The sequence below is a fragment of the Anser cygnoides genome, chromosome 23, assembly GCF_040182565.1.
Source record: "Anser cygnoides isolate HZ-2024a breed goose chromosome 23, Taihu_goose_T2T_genome, whole genome shotgun sequence".
Lineage (NCBI taxonomy): Eukaryota > Metazoa > Chordata > Aves > Anseriformes > Anatidae > Anser > Anser cygnoides.
Window position 1 is genome coordinate 1,097,499 of NC_089895.1, and position 13,137 is coordinate 1,110,635.

General features: G+C 56.5%; 1 protein-coding gene across 2 annotated transcripts; it reads right to left on the reverse strand.

Moving 5' to 3' along the window:
- Nucleotides 1-633: 633 nt before the first annotated feature.
- Nucleotides 634-12,059, reverse strand: RCC2 (regulator of chromosome condensation 2). 2 transcript variants are annotated; one of them, XM_066982338.1, is made up of 14 exons: nucleotides 11,999-12,059; nucleotides 10,943-11,016; nucleotides 8,639-9,015; nucleotides 6,170-6,263; nucleotides 5,913-6,056; nucleotides 5,677-5,808; nucleotides 5,498-5,586; nucleotides 4,935-5,049; nucleotides 4,514-4,680; nucleotides 3,309-3,489; nucleotides 3,079-3,184; nucleotides 2,906-2,978; nucleotides 2,681-2,758; nucleotides 634-2,381 (listed from the first exon to the last, which is right to left on the reverse strand). In XM_066982338.1, the coding sequence occupies exons 1-14, from the start codon at nucleotides 12,004-12,006 to the stop codon at nucleotides 2,277-2,279; spliced, it is 1,743 nt and encodes a 580-aa protein (XP_066838439.1). In that variant the 5' UTR covers nucleotides 12,007-12,059; the 3' UTR covers nucleotides 634-2,276. The 2 variants fall into 2 exon arrangements, with proteins under 2 accessions (XP_066838439.1, XP_066838440.1); XM_066982339.1 differs by lacking the exon at nucleotides 11,999-12,059.
- Between the last annotated feature and the right edge of the window lie 1,078 nt (nucleotides 12,060-13,137).

The window sequence follows — 13,137 nt, forward strand, 5'->3', positions numbered from 1 at the left end:
AGGTCCCCATACATGCATGCACAAAAATACACATGCAGGCTCAAAAAATATGCATGAACGCACCAAAAATATGAATGCCTAACACACGCACATGCACACAAAATGCATGCACACAAACACCCACGTAGGCACAAAAGGATGGGCACGTATACATGCATGGAAAAAAATGCACAGATGCGTGCACAAAAAATGCACGCGTGGACAAGAGCCCAGACAAAAACACATGCGTGGACAAACACATGCACACAAAGAAATGCATGCACACAAAGAAATGCATGCATGCACAAAACCACACGCGCATGCACAAACATGCACGCACTGCTGTTTGCCTGCAAAATCCCAGGGAAATAGTGGGGAGCTGTTTTGGGACAGAGGACCGTGTCAGCAGCAGGATGGTGCCCTCTAACGGCTGTGGATTTGCAATTCTGGGGCAGGGCCCGTGTTGCATTGAGGGGAGGGAAGAGCATCCCCGTCCCTTCTGGTTAAAAAGCCAAAGGAAAAGGGGGCAGGAAGAAAGGTGGGGAGATGCCAGGACAGGGTACTCAGGGGTGCTTCTGCAGGCTGCACTCCCTGCTCCCAGCCAAACATTTGGGACTGGGGTATGCGTCGGGGCCGAGGAGCAGAGCCAAGGGGTGTACACAATGACGTTGTTTATTTAAACATTTACTCCAAGAAATATAAAAAAAAAACATGAAGAAGACAATTACAGCACTAAACCAGGAACTTGTCGTCTCACCTAAAAGGAACGTTGCTCCGAGAGCCTCGTGGTTTATTATTATTTTATTCTTCCAGCCTCCTCCTTCGCTCGCCTGCTGCCAGGACACGGCGGCACATGGGGGAGAACATTACCAGGAGCATCGATTCAAGCCTCATATATTTTAAAAGCAGGACAAGCCCAAATTGCTTTTGGGGGGTGAAAGTGGGGGTTTTGCTGTTTTTTCCAGCCCTATCATGACAGCGTCCGCAGCATCCCCTCGTGCCCACTTGGGGTAGGCAGCTGATGGTGATGACCCTGAAATATTCATTGCAGGTAGAAAAAACTGGGGGATAAGGCTAGAAAAGCCCCGTCGTGGGGTGCTGCATGCACCCACCTCCTCACCACCCATTTTCAGAAGGGCTGGGTGCTTGCAGCAAATGCTAGTATTGCTCAAGAAAACAGAATATCCAACTTCTCCACCCTGCTGCTCTCCCTGTCCTGGAAGTTTTGACTCTAACACACCAAAACAAACCCCAAAATAAACCCCAAAGCAAACATAAAGAACCCCCTTTTAATTCTTTTTTTCCATAAAGTACTGCAAAATTCCCCGCAGGGCCACGTGGCGCACCGCCAGCGACCTGCCAGGGAGAGTGGAAAGGAATTTTAAAAAATCAAAATAAACCCTAAAAACTAAAAAATAAAATAAAATAATAATAAAAAAAACACCCTTGGGTTTTGTGGAGGCAGAGCCGGGCTCTGCGTATAAAGGCACCTCGTTTCTCCAGCACAGTGCACAGCGTTGCCTGAGGAGGGGCTTTTGGCAGATACCAGGCAGTGGAAATAATAATAATAATAAAAATAATAATAATTAACAAAAAAAAAAAAAGGGAAAAGCTTGCACGACGCTTCAGGGCCCGCTCTTCATACCTGAGATCGCCCTGGGATGGGCAGCGGGGGGGGCTTGGGGGGCGCGAAAGCGGGGGGCAGGCGGCTTGGGGGCATCCAGCCCCCAAATGATGCAGGGCTGAGAGGACCCGCTTTGTCCCCCGAGAGTGAGGGACAAGAGGCTTGTCCCTAAATCCCCCTGGGAAAAAGGGATGCTGGGGATCAGAACCTCACAATTACAGCACCCAAAGTGGAGGCTGCTTGGGAGAAATGCCAAAAAAAATGCAATACTGCGGGGCAAAAAGGCATTTTGCGGTGTTTTGCTTGAGTTTTGCTCTGAGCCCGCAGCTGGGTGCTTGTGGGGAAATTTGTGGCTAGGAAAAGGAAAAATAATAGTAAAAAAAAATGGACACCTGTTCAGGTGAACCCGGCACCTTCCTTTCTGTGCGAAACAGCAGAGAAAAGAGAAAAAAAAAATAACAAAACCAAACCAACAAAACAACAATGAAAAAGCCTGGATGTGCCAAAAGGTCCTGCTAGGGTCGGGATGGGAACTCAAACAGCCACGGGGGAAGGTCTTGGCCGTGGTGGTGAGGGAAAAACCCAACGCTTTGGAAATTGTAGGAGAACAGGTAGTTAAAACCGCGGATCGCTTGGAAAACCGGGGCGGGCGGCTCGGCTGCCCCCCGGCCCCTCAGAGGGTGCGGGGGTTGTACTCGGGCAGCTTGCGCAGCTTCTCCTTCTCGGCGTCGCTCTCGTCACGGGCGATCACCAGCGAGTGGGCATAGCCCATGGCCACCTGGGGGCAGAAGGGGAAACTGAGGCAAAAGCATTTCCTGCTGAGTTGGAACCCCCGTCCTTTACACGGGGCCGTGCTTGAGGAGCGTCCCATGGGTGGCAGCACCCAGTGGGCAGGCACAGCCCGTGGGTGGCAGCATCGCAGGGGTGGCAGCAGTTGGGAGCATTACACGGGTGGGAACAACCCAAGGGTGGCACTATCCCACGGTTTGGTAGCCCAAGGGTGACAGCATCTCAAGGGTGACAGCGTCCCGTGGGTTGGAAGAACCCAAGGGTGCACGTATTCGGGTCCCTGCTCACCTGCTCCGTGTAGATCCCATCCAAGGTCTTCACCTCTTGGGCAGCCGTCGATGACTTGGGCTTGTGGTCCCCGTAGCCCTGCAAAACGCAAGCATGCCCCTAAATAATCAGCTGGGTGGGGGGGTGGGACGGACACACAACACCCAGAGCCCCTGCACCAAATGATTTGGGGGGAGGGATGGGTAAATCTGGGTGCTGGATGGCTGGGTGCTGGCCAGTCCTTACCAGCTCTCCGAAGGTGGGAGATGGCCCCCAGCTGATGGTGCTCTCATCCGCCGCCACGATGATGCTGCTCTTCCTACAGTGGGGTGCAAGGCAGTGACCCCCGGTCCCAGCAACCCCCCCCTCCCAGCACGCCAAACACCAGGAAAAGGAGATTTGGGGGGTCCACCACTCACCCACAAGCCAGGCTGCGGATCTTCCAGCCGCACAGATCCTGCACGGCTTTGGGGTACATGGTGGACTCGCGGGAGGTGTTGGTGGCGCCCCAGAAAAACAAGCCGCCTGCAAGCCATGAAAACACACGGTCAGGTCCGTGCCTCCCGCCTCGAGCATCCCCACGGCGATGTAAATAACGGCAGATTTGCTTGAATAGGCCAAAATTAGGGGCTTGGGGTGTGCCACCCACCCGTTTCGCTGACGGCGAAGGAGCAGGTGTAGCCGGCGTAGATCTGCGCAGCCCCGCGGCCTGGGAAGTCGAAGAGCTTGACCAGCCGCGGCACCATCTCGTCCTTTTGCTCCGCGTGGCCCAGCCGCCCGTAGCCGCCGAAGCCCCAGGAGAAAACACGCTTCTGCGAGTCCAGGACGAGCTGGGGACGGAGGGACACCCGCGGTGAGCCGGGCAGCTCGGCGCAGGGAAAGCTGCAGCGACTGCACGCACTGCAGCGCGCACTGCAACGCCTGCTGCAAGCGTCACCCTTAAACACACGCTGCAGTTCTCTATCCTTAAATACACCCTGCCAGACTGTGAGCCTGCTCACACTGCAACTATTTATTCTTGAATGCGCACTGTAAATTCTCTGTCCTTGAGTGCACGCTGCAAATCTGTCCTCGAATGCATGCCACAAGTATTTCCTCCTAACCCACCCTGCAAATCTGTCCTTAAGTGAACGTCACAGATCTCTATCCATAAATGCGTGCTGCAAGTACTCATCCTTAAACGCACCCCGTGAATCTCTATCTGTAAATGCACGTTGCAAATATTTATCTTTTTAAAGGCACCCTGCAAATCTCTGTCCTTAAATGCCTGCTGTAACTATTTATCCTTAAATGTGCACTGCATCTCCTCCTAAATGCATGCTGCAAATCTGTATCCATAAATGAACACTGCAAATACTTATCCTTAAGTGCATGCTGCAAACCGTTATTCTTAAATGCATGGTGTAAGAACTTTTCCTTAAACGCAGGCTGCAAAAATTTATCCGTAAATGCACCCTGCATAAAATCTCTGTCCATAAATGCATGCCGCAAACTTTTTATCCCTAAAAGCACACCGCAAACTTGTTATCCCTAAATGCATGCTGCAAATAGTAAGAGTGGGCAACTGCAGGTCACAGCTGGGTTTGCTGAGGGGATGTGTGGGTACAGAGGCCTGAATCTTCGATTGGCACCCCAGCCTTTGTCCACTCCTTCCTGCTCCTCCCCAGCACCAAAAAAGCCAAAGGCATGGGCTTAGCCACAGCTTCGTAAGACAGACTGAAGCAGGGGGAAACAGCAGGAAGGGATGGATTTTTTTTGCCGCAATAACAAATTTGCAAAAAAAGAAAGGATGCGGTGATGAAAAGCAAAGCCCTCGGTGCGAAAACCCAAAGGATCCTGTTCCTGACTCCTCACCGTGTGGTTGGCCCCGCACGCCACGTCCCGCACCACCACGTTGGGGACGGGCAGGATCTGCCCATCTTTGGTCTTCTCGATGAAGATGGCCACGCGGCGCGGCACCAGCTCGCAGTCGTACTCGATCCGCTGCGCGCGGGCGATGAACTTCCCATCTGAGTTGTGCCCTGTGCAGGGGAACCGCGTTACAAAGCCACCCCCTCTCCGCTTGCAAACCCTTCACGTTTTTAGGTTTGCACCCCACTTCGGGATTTACTTTTGCTGGCGTTACAGGGGAGCAGCGCGGCGCAGGTCGCGCTTTGCTGCTGCACCAGCTCCATTTCACCATTTCACAGATGGGAAAAGGGAGGCAGAGAAACGCCCCCACCCCCCCACATCATAGCTCAAACCTTTAAAAAAAGGCCCCAGAATATTACCGTACCCAGCTGCCCATACTCAGGGCACCCAAAGGAGTAGAGGTTTCCTTTGCAGTCCATGATCATGCTGAATTCGGCCCCGCAGGCCATTTTGGTGATGGGCTGCCCATTGTACATGATCTGCAGAAGCACAAAGGGGATACAAAAAAGTCAAGAAAAAGGCGAAAAGCTGAATTTCCTGCGGGAGGAAACATCTCCGGGAGCTCACCCCCACCCCAGCTTCTTTTCTTTGGCCACCAGTTTTCACCTCCAGGAAGATCCAGACCTAAAGCCCCAGGTTTTCACCTGAAAAAGGGAACCAGACAACCCCCAGGGTAGAGGTTTGGGCTGGTGGGCATGGGGAAACCCCCAAACCCTTCAACATTTGTATCAAATTTTTGAAAAATGTTTTTTTTTCCACGTTGTGCTTTGTCCACCCAATTTCAAAGCCAGCTGCATCTTCAATAGGAATGCCCTGACACCCTACAGGGGTTTGGGCTGTGCTAGGGGCTTTTTCAACGAAAAACCAAAAATGTGGTGTTTTTCACCCCTCAAAAAAAGGGGAAAGCATCGAGAGGAGTGGATTTACCTGTGTAGGGCTTGGAACAGCATCCGTCTGGTTGCCAAGCCCCAGCTGCCCCATTTTATTCTCCCCAAAGGCGAACACGGAGCCACTCTCTGCGAGCCATGAAGAGGGAAAAAAGTCAAATTAGGGGAAAACGCGGCCGTTTTAGGGCACTTTGCAGGGAGCGGGAACTTCTCCCATACCTGTGAGAGCCAGCGTGTGGTTCCGGCCGCACGCTGCCAGCACGATGGCCTCGCTGCCCAGCACCTCGATGAGCTTGGGGGCTTCCACGCGCTTGGTGTCCCCGTGGCCCAGCTGCCCCTTCTCGTTGCGACCTAGCGAGAACGAGCGGTTTTGGGGGCTGCAAACCGGGAGGACGAAGCCCCCCGGCGTTGCACCGCCTGGTTTTGCATCGTTTTTGTCGGGGGGCTTCGCTCACCCCAGCTCCAGAGCTTGCCCTCGGCGGTGATGAGGAGGCTGTGAGCCGCGCACGGTCCCGACACCACGCTCCGCACCTGAATACCTGAGAGACACCCATACCTGTGTGGCCCCCACAGGTTCTGGCCCAGGTTCCGATATGCAGCTGGCGGGAAAAAGGCAAGAAAAGAGGGCGCACGGCATTAAATGCTGCTTTGGGGCTGCTCTGCGCCAGCTTCGGCGCTGCACACGCGGGCCGCAGCAGCGCGCTTCGCTCACCTTGCTGCTTAGGCACTTCTTTGCGGCCGATCAAGTCCCAGTTGGTGGCTCCGAAGATCAGGAGCTGCCCTCGGCACTTGGAGCCCTCGAGTTTCTGCAACGGGCAGGGAGAATTCATCAGCCTTCCCGCGGCCACCTCGATCTCGTGGGGATTTTTTGCATGCGGGGTAGGGCGAGTCTACAGAACATCCCAGCTTGCAGGTGCTCTCCCATTCATTCCTTATTTTGCACCCCAGCTTGCAATCAAAACTGCATTTCTGAGCTAAATGGTAAGGGGACGAGGGAGATTTTTTGCAATTTGACATTAAAGCCCCTGCTGCACCCCCAGAAGGGAACAGAAGCAAAACGCTCCCCTTTCTTGGCTCCCCCTCCTTGCCCACTGGCAAATGGGTCGGAAACGTGGGGTTTTGCTCTTTGCAGGAAGGAGCAGGGAGCTGCACAACGCCCAGTGCTGGTTAATTAGTAATTACGTTTTTTCCCCATCTAAAAGGATGCCGCGACACTAGGCAAAGCCGCAAAGAGGAGAGCACGTGCAGCATGAGCTGTCCGCACAGGGCGGGGGGCAAAGGGTTAATCTTCCAGGTTCAGTGCAAAAAAAAAGTGGATTATTTTTGCAAAAAAAAAAAAAAAAAAGCTGCTGCCAGCTTGCCTCCCCATGCGTGGGGTGGGAAGGAAAATAGGCAGGGCCGCAAAAGGAACAAGAAAATCAGCGTGGCTTAAAACCACTCGTTTAAACCCACCCGGCTCCGGTCTCGCACCGATTTTTGCAATTTCTGCTTTTTGCAGCAAACGAAGTTAGAGGGAGCTATAAACGGCAGGAAAAGCACAGGGCGTGGGGACGGACAGACGGGTGGATGCGGGGTGTAAAAGCACCTCAGGCTTTGCAGCCGGGGGGGGGGGGGGGGGGGTCCTAGGAAGGCCCCCCCCAAAATAAAGGGGGGCTGCCTGGGGCGCATGCGTGGAGCCGCCTGCCCGGGGCAGCCGCGCGGGAACCTCAAAGCGCGTGCTCAGCTGCGTCTGCCCGCCCGGGGAACCCCCAAAATGAGGCGGAAAAGGGGAAAAAAGGGAGCTGAGCAGCGTGCTTGAAATGCAACGGCAGGCTGGAAGGGGGTGCAGAAGTGGGGGGGCACCGCACGTGCACGCACCCCCACGTTGCACATGGGATTTCTCACCGCTGCGCTGGGTTAAAAATTCCCCAAATGGGTCAACTCTGACAAAACAACCCAAAAGCTATTTTTGGACTTCCCTTTGGCACGAATTAGGACAAAGGAGGGGGGGCTCCTGGTGCTGGAAAAAAAAGGAGGAACCTGCACCCCGCCCGCTGGCACGCATTAGGGGTGCAATCTGAGGATGGGAGCCGGGGGGCAATTTAGGGGATGCAACTAGGATGCAGCCTTCGGGGGGGGCAATGAAGTGATTTTGATAAGGGGGGGCAAGCTGCAAGCAGACGTCAAGGGGTACAATAAAGGGGGGGTGACTTTAGGGGTGCAAAACACATTTAAGGGGTGCAATCTCGGGCAGTGATTTGGGGATGCAGGCAAGGGGGCGATTGGGAGGCGCAGTAAAGGGGATGGGATTTGGGGGATGCATTTAAGGGGTACAATTTGGGGATATTTCCTAGCGGGGGTGAGGTGGGGGCATGCAATGTCTTAGGGGGTGCATTAGAAGGGGTGCAATGAAGGGATGCATCAAAGGGGTGCAACGGGGTGAGTGGGGCCCGTTAAAGGGGTGCACGGGGGATGTGATGGGTGTGCAGTGAGGGGGTGCAGTGAAGGGGTGCAACTGGGGGGGCGCATTAGGGGCTGCAAGGCGGGTGTGCAACGGGGGACACCGAGGGGTGCCAGGAGGGGGGGCAAAAAGGGGGTGTAAACCGAGGGGGTGCATTACGGGGTGCCACGGAGGGGAGCGTGAAGGGGTGCAGCGGGGCGGGGGGGGGTGTCCAAAGAGGGTGCAGTTTAGGGGGGTGCAACAGGGAGGTGCAAAGATGGGGTGCAGACAGTACACTGGGGGGGTGATGGGAGTGAAAAGGGGGGGTGCGACGGGCGCATTAGGGGGGTGCAACGTAGGGGTGCAAAGGGTGCATAAGGGGATGCAATGCAGGGTGCAAAGGCGGGGTTGATTGGGGGGTGCAAAGGGGGGGTCCTTTAGGGGGCACAAAGAGAGGGTGCATTAGGTGCCAACGGGGGGGGCAGAGGAGCAAAGGGGGGTGCACTGGGGGCACAAAGGGGGGGTACAAAAGGGGTGGGGGTGCATTGAGGGTGCAAAGGGGGGGTACAAAGGGGGGGTGTTAAGGGGGTACGAAGAGGGGGGTGCAAAGGGGGGGTGCAAAGGGGGGGTGCAAAGGGGGGGGTGCAAAGGGGGGGGTGCACTGAGGGTGCAAAGAGGGGGTGCTGGGGGGGTACGAAGGGGGGGTCAGGAAGGGGGTGCCCAGCGGGGAGCAGGGGGGGGCCCCTCCCGCGCCCCGCTCACGATGCGCTCCTTGCTGTGCTCGGGCTCGCAGATGACCACGGCCTGGCCCCGCGCCGCCCCGCCGGGCCCCGGACCCCCGACGTTGGCTCCCGAGCCGGGCCCCCCGGGCCTGCCGGGCCGCCTCCCGCCGGGGCTCCCGTCCCGGGGCCGCCGCTCGCGGGGCGCCTCCTCCTCGCTGCTGCCGCCGCCGCTGCTGCCGCCGCCGCCGCCTCCTCCTCCTCCTCCTCCACCTCCTCCTCCTCCTCCTCCGCCGCGCTCCGGCCGCGGCCGCCGCCTCCCTCCTCCCGCCGCCGCCGCCGCCGCCGCCGCCCCGGGCCGCCGCCTGCCGGGGCCCGGCTCCCAGGGCGGCCCCGCCGCCTTCCTCCGGGGCATGGCGCCTGCCGAGGGAGCGCCGCCGTCACCCGCCGAGCGCCGCCGCCGGCCCGGCCCGGCCCCCCCCCCCCCCCCCTCCAACCTCCCCCCCCCAGCCCCGGCCCGGCCCAGCCCCCCCCCGGCTCCTCGCCCCCCCCCCCCCCAAGGTCTCGGCGGCCGCCACAAAGCGGGGAGAGACGGCCCCGGGCCCGCCGGGGGGATCCCCCCCCCCCCCCGGAATGGGGCTGGGGGAGGTTTGGGGGGGGCGTAAGGGGATGGGGGGGGGGGGTAAAGGGGATGGGGGGGTGCGAAGGGGTGACCTGTGAATGGGGGGTGCAAAGGGGGGGCGGTAAAAGGGGGTGCAAGGGGGGCGACTTGGAAAGGGGGGGTGGTAAAAAGGGGGGTGCAAAGGGGCGGTTTGCAAAAGGGGGGGTTGTAAATGGGGTGCAAAGGGGGGTGGTAAAAGGGGGGTGGTAAAAAGCGGGGGTGCAAAGGGGCGATTTGCAAAAGGGGGGGTTGTAAATGGGGCGCATAGGGGCGATTTGCAAAGGGGGGTGCAAAGGGAGGTGGTAAAAAGGGGGGTGCAAAGGGGCGACTTGCAAAGGGGGGGTGGTAAAAGGGGGGGTGCAAAGGGGCGACTTGCAAAGGGGGGGGTTGCAAATGGGGTGCAAAGGGGGGTGGTAAAAGGGGGGTGGTAAAAAGGGGGGGTGCAAAGGGGCGATTTACAAAAGGGGGGGTTGCAAATGGGGTGCAAAGGGGCGATTTGCAAAGGGGGGGTGCAAAGGAGCGATTTGCAAAAGGGGGGGTTGTAAATGGGGTGCAAAGGGGCGATTTGCAAAGGGGGGGTGCAAAGGAGCGATTTGCCAAGGGGGGGTTGTAAAACGGGGGTGGTAAAAGGGGGGGGGGGTGCAAAGGGGCGATTTGCAAAAGAGGGGGTTGTAAATGGGGTGCATAGGGGCGATTTGCAAAGGGGGGTGCAAAGGGGGGTGGTAAAAAGGGGGGTGGTAAAAAGGGGGGGTGCAAAGGGGGGGGTGGTAAAAGGCGGGGTGCAAAGGAGCGATTTACAAAAGGGGGGGTTGCAAACGGGGTGCAAAGGGAGGTGCAACTGGAGGGGGGGGGTTGCAAAACGGGGCGAAGCAAAGCAGCGATTTGTAAAGGGGGGGGTTGCAAACGGGGGGTACAAAGGAGAGATTTGCAAAAGGGGGGGGTTGCAAAAGGGGGGGGGGTGCAAAGGAGCGATTAGCGACGATGGGGTTGAAAAAGGGGGGGGGGGGTTGCAAAGGAGCGATTGGAAAGGGTCGTTTGTAAGGGGGGGGGGGTCGCACCCCCCCAGGTTACACTACCGGAGCTGCGGGTGGAAAGAAAGAAAATAATAAAAGCCGCCCCCCCCCCCCAAATGAAAAGGGCCCAGAGACAAAAAGCCCCCCCCGGTCCCCCGAGGAAAGCGGAGGGGAGCAGTGCCCGCTGGGGGGGGGGCAGCGGGACCCCCCCCTCCTCGTCCCCCCCCCCCCCCACCTGCTCTCGGGGGGGCCCCGCTTGTGCCGCTGCCTCCTGCAGCCCTTTTCGGCTACTTGGCTGCTACTTTTGGGGGGGGGAGTTGGGTTTTTGTTTTGTTTTGTTTTGATTTTTGCTTGCGGCCAGGTCGGGGGGGGGGGGGGGGGAATTTTATAGAAGGGGTGCAAAAAAAAAAATTCAAGCGGGGGCCCCGGGTCGAGCAGTTCGGGCCGCCCCCCCCCCCGGGTGGCTCCGTCTCTTCCCCTCCGTCTGCCCCTGCTTTTTTTTTTTTTATTGATTTTGAACAATGGGATCTCTGTCTGTCTCCCATTAAACCACGTGGATCCGCCTTCCTTCCTTCTCTTTTTTTTTTTTTAGCCCCCCCCCTCCCCTCCTCCTCCTCCCGAGCCCCCCCAACTTCGTGCCGCCCCCCCCCCCCCCCACGGCACGATTGCAAACCTGGTTCAGGGCGAAGGGTGCAGCATAAAGAAAGCACCAAGTCGGGGCCTTTGCAATATTTTTGGTGGTGTTTCCTGTTGCAGAAAAAGGAGGTTGTGTTTTTTTTTTTTTTTTTTTTTTTTCCTCCCTTTCCTCCCCTAGCGCCCACCCACCAGATGCACTTAAAATGTAAATATGAGCCGCCAGAACAAATGCTACGATACAAAACAGAAACACATGTACGGGCAGGAAAAAAAAAAAAAAAAGATTTGGAGAGGAAGAGGCTGCGAGGTCCGGCTGTGCACACACAGCTCCATCTTTAGGACAGGAAGACTCCGGGAGGGCATCGCGCTTTCCCCTTGGTGCAAAGATATTTTATTTTATTTATTTATTTATTTTTTCCCCAAGGAAAGGCGCACACCACTTCTTGCAAAACGCACCCCCTTATTGGAAAGCGTTTCCTTTCATTTTTGCCAAGGAAAGATGCACGTGCTCACTGTGTTGTACAGAAATTCTTTTGCAGGTGCAGAGATGCGCTCACTCCGCTTACTGCAAAGAGTTTTCTCGCCATGGAAAAAGAATGCACTCGTTCCTTTTATGGCAAAGACTTTTTGCAGAGGAAAGATGCATTTATTCCCATTGTTGCAAAGCAAGTATTTTTGCAGAGGGAAGATGCACTCATTCCCCTCCTTGCAATGAGATTTTTAAAATTTTTTTCTTTCCAGGAGGGAAAATGCACTCATTCTCTTTATTGCATTTTTTTTCCTCCTCTTTTCCCAACAGAAAGATTCCCTTTTTTTTTGCAAAGCTCTTGCAGGAGGGAAGGTGCACGCAGCTGCCCCAACCCTCCTCAGCGGCTGCATTTTTGCCTCTCGGCCCCAGCGCCGTACAGGCTGCCGTGCACGTGCAATTTTGGGACCTGGTCCCAGGGGCCGGTGGTGGGCAACGGCTCCTGCTTCCTGCCATCTGCAGCACTTGCGAAAATGCCGCAGAAGGCCAAAGCGGCAGCAAAAGCTCGGCGTTATTCGAGAGAAGTAGTTTTTTAGGGGTGTAAAAAGGAAAAATAAAGTTGCTTACTGAATCATCCGCGCCGCATCTCACAGCGGCGCCTGCCGGTCCCAGGCACGATCTGGGAGATCAAAGGCGAAACAGAAGCAGGAAAACGCCGTCAAATCATCATTAAAAAGCTGGTGCAACGCCGGGCTTTGGAAAAGGCGTTTACTGAGGAGGAATAACTTTGCGGTGATGCTGCCCTGGCTGCTGGGATGGGTTTCGGCGTGCATCCTGGGCGCCGGGGCCAAGTTCCCCTCCTATTTACGTGCTTGCATCTGGACAGCCTGCAACAGCGGTGGCTTTTTTTCCTTAAAATCTCATGCATGGGGAGGCTGGCAGTGTCGTGGCCCATTTTGGGGCAGCTTTGTTCTAATTCCGATAGGAATGAGAAGTGAAAATTAAAAACGTCATTTGCAGGAGCGTGGGGAACTGGTTTGTTCGAGGGCTTTCCAGGACGCAGTCCCAACGTGACGTGATTAGAGGGCTGCTGGCTGCTTGTCCCTAAAAATGTATTTTTTCCCTCGAAACTCCAGCTGGGTTATAAAGGCCTTGGGTAAAGGGGAAGGTTTCACGCCGAAAATGAAGTTTCATTCATCTTTAGGGCTTTTTACACCCGCCTCGGCTGGCTGCATGCTGGGGGAGCTTGGATAGGGTTTACTCGAGGAATTGTTAATTCGGGAGGGTTTTTCCCCTTTTTGGTAAAGGCGGCAGCACCGGTTGCGTCAGGCCGGGGGTTAAACTGGTTTTTCCTGGGATAAGGAAAAACAGGTCAGGCCTGTTACTTCCCAAGGGCGTCTTGGACGGGGAGCAGCTCACCCCGCATGGCTTCGGATGGGCTTTGGCATCCCCTCCTGGATCCGGCCGCAGGCTTTGCATCCCCAGCGGGTGATATTTGGGGCATCCCCGAACTTGCAGCAATTGCAAAAAGTGGAAGGAGGGGTGGGTGGGGGAGTGTTTGCTGCAAAAATAGCCCCAGCACGCTGCAGCGCTACCGCCGTGCCCCGGGGAGGGGGCGGATTTGGGCACAGCGTGGGAACGGGTGCGCAGGGGGGATTTGCATGCCCTGCCTGCGGGATTCACCACGGCTGCGGTGAAAGCGAAGCCCTCTTCGTGCTGCTCTTGCACCCTTGCCGTGCTGCTGGAGCAGCCGCACGAGGTGCATT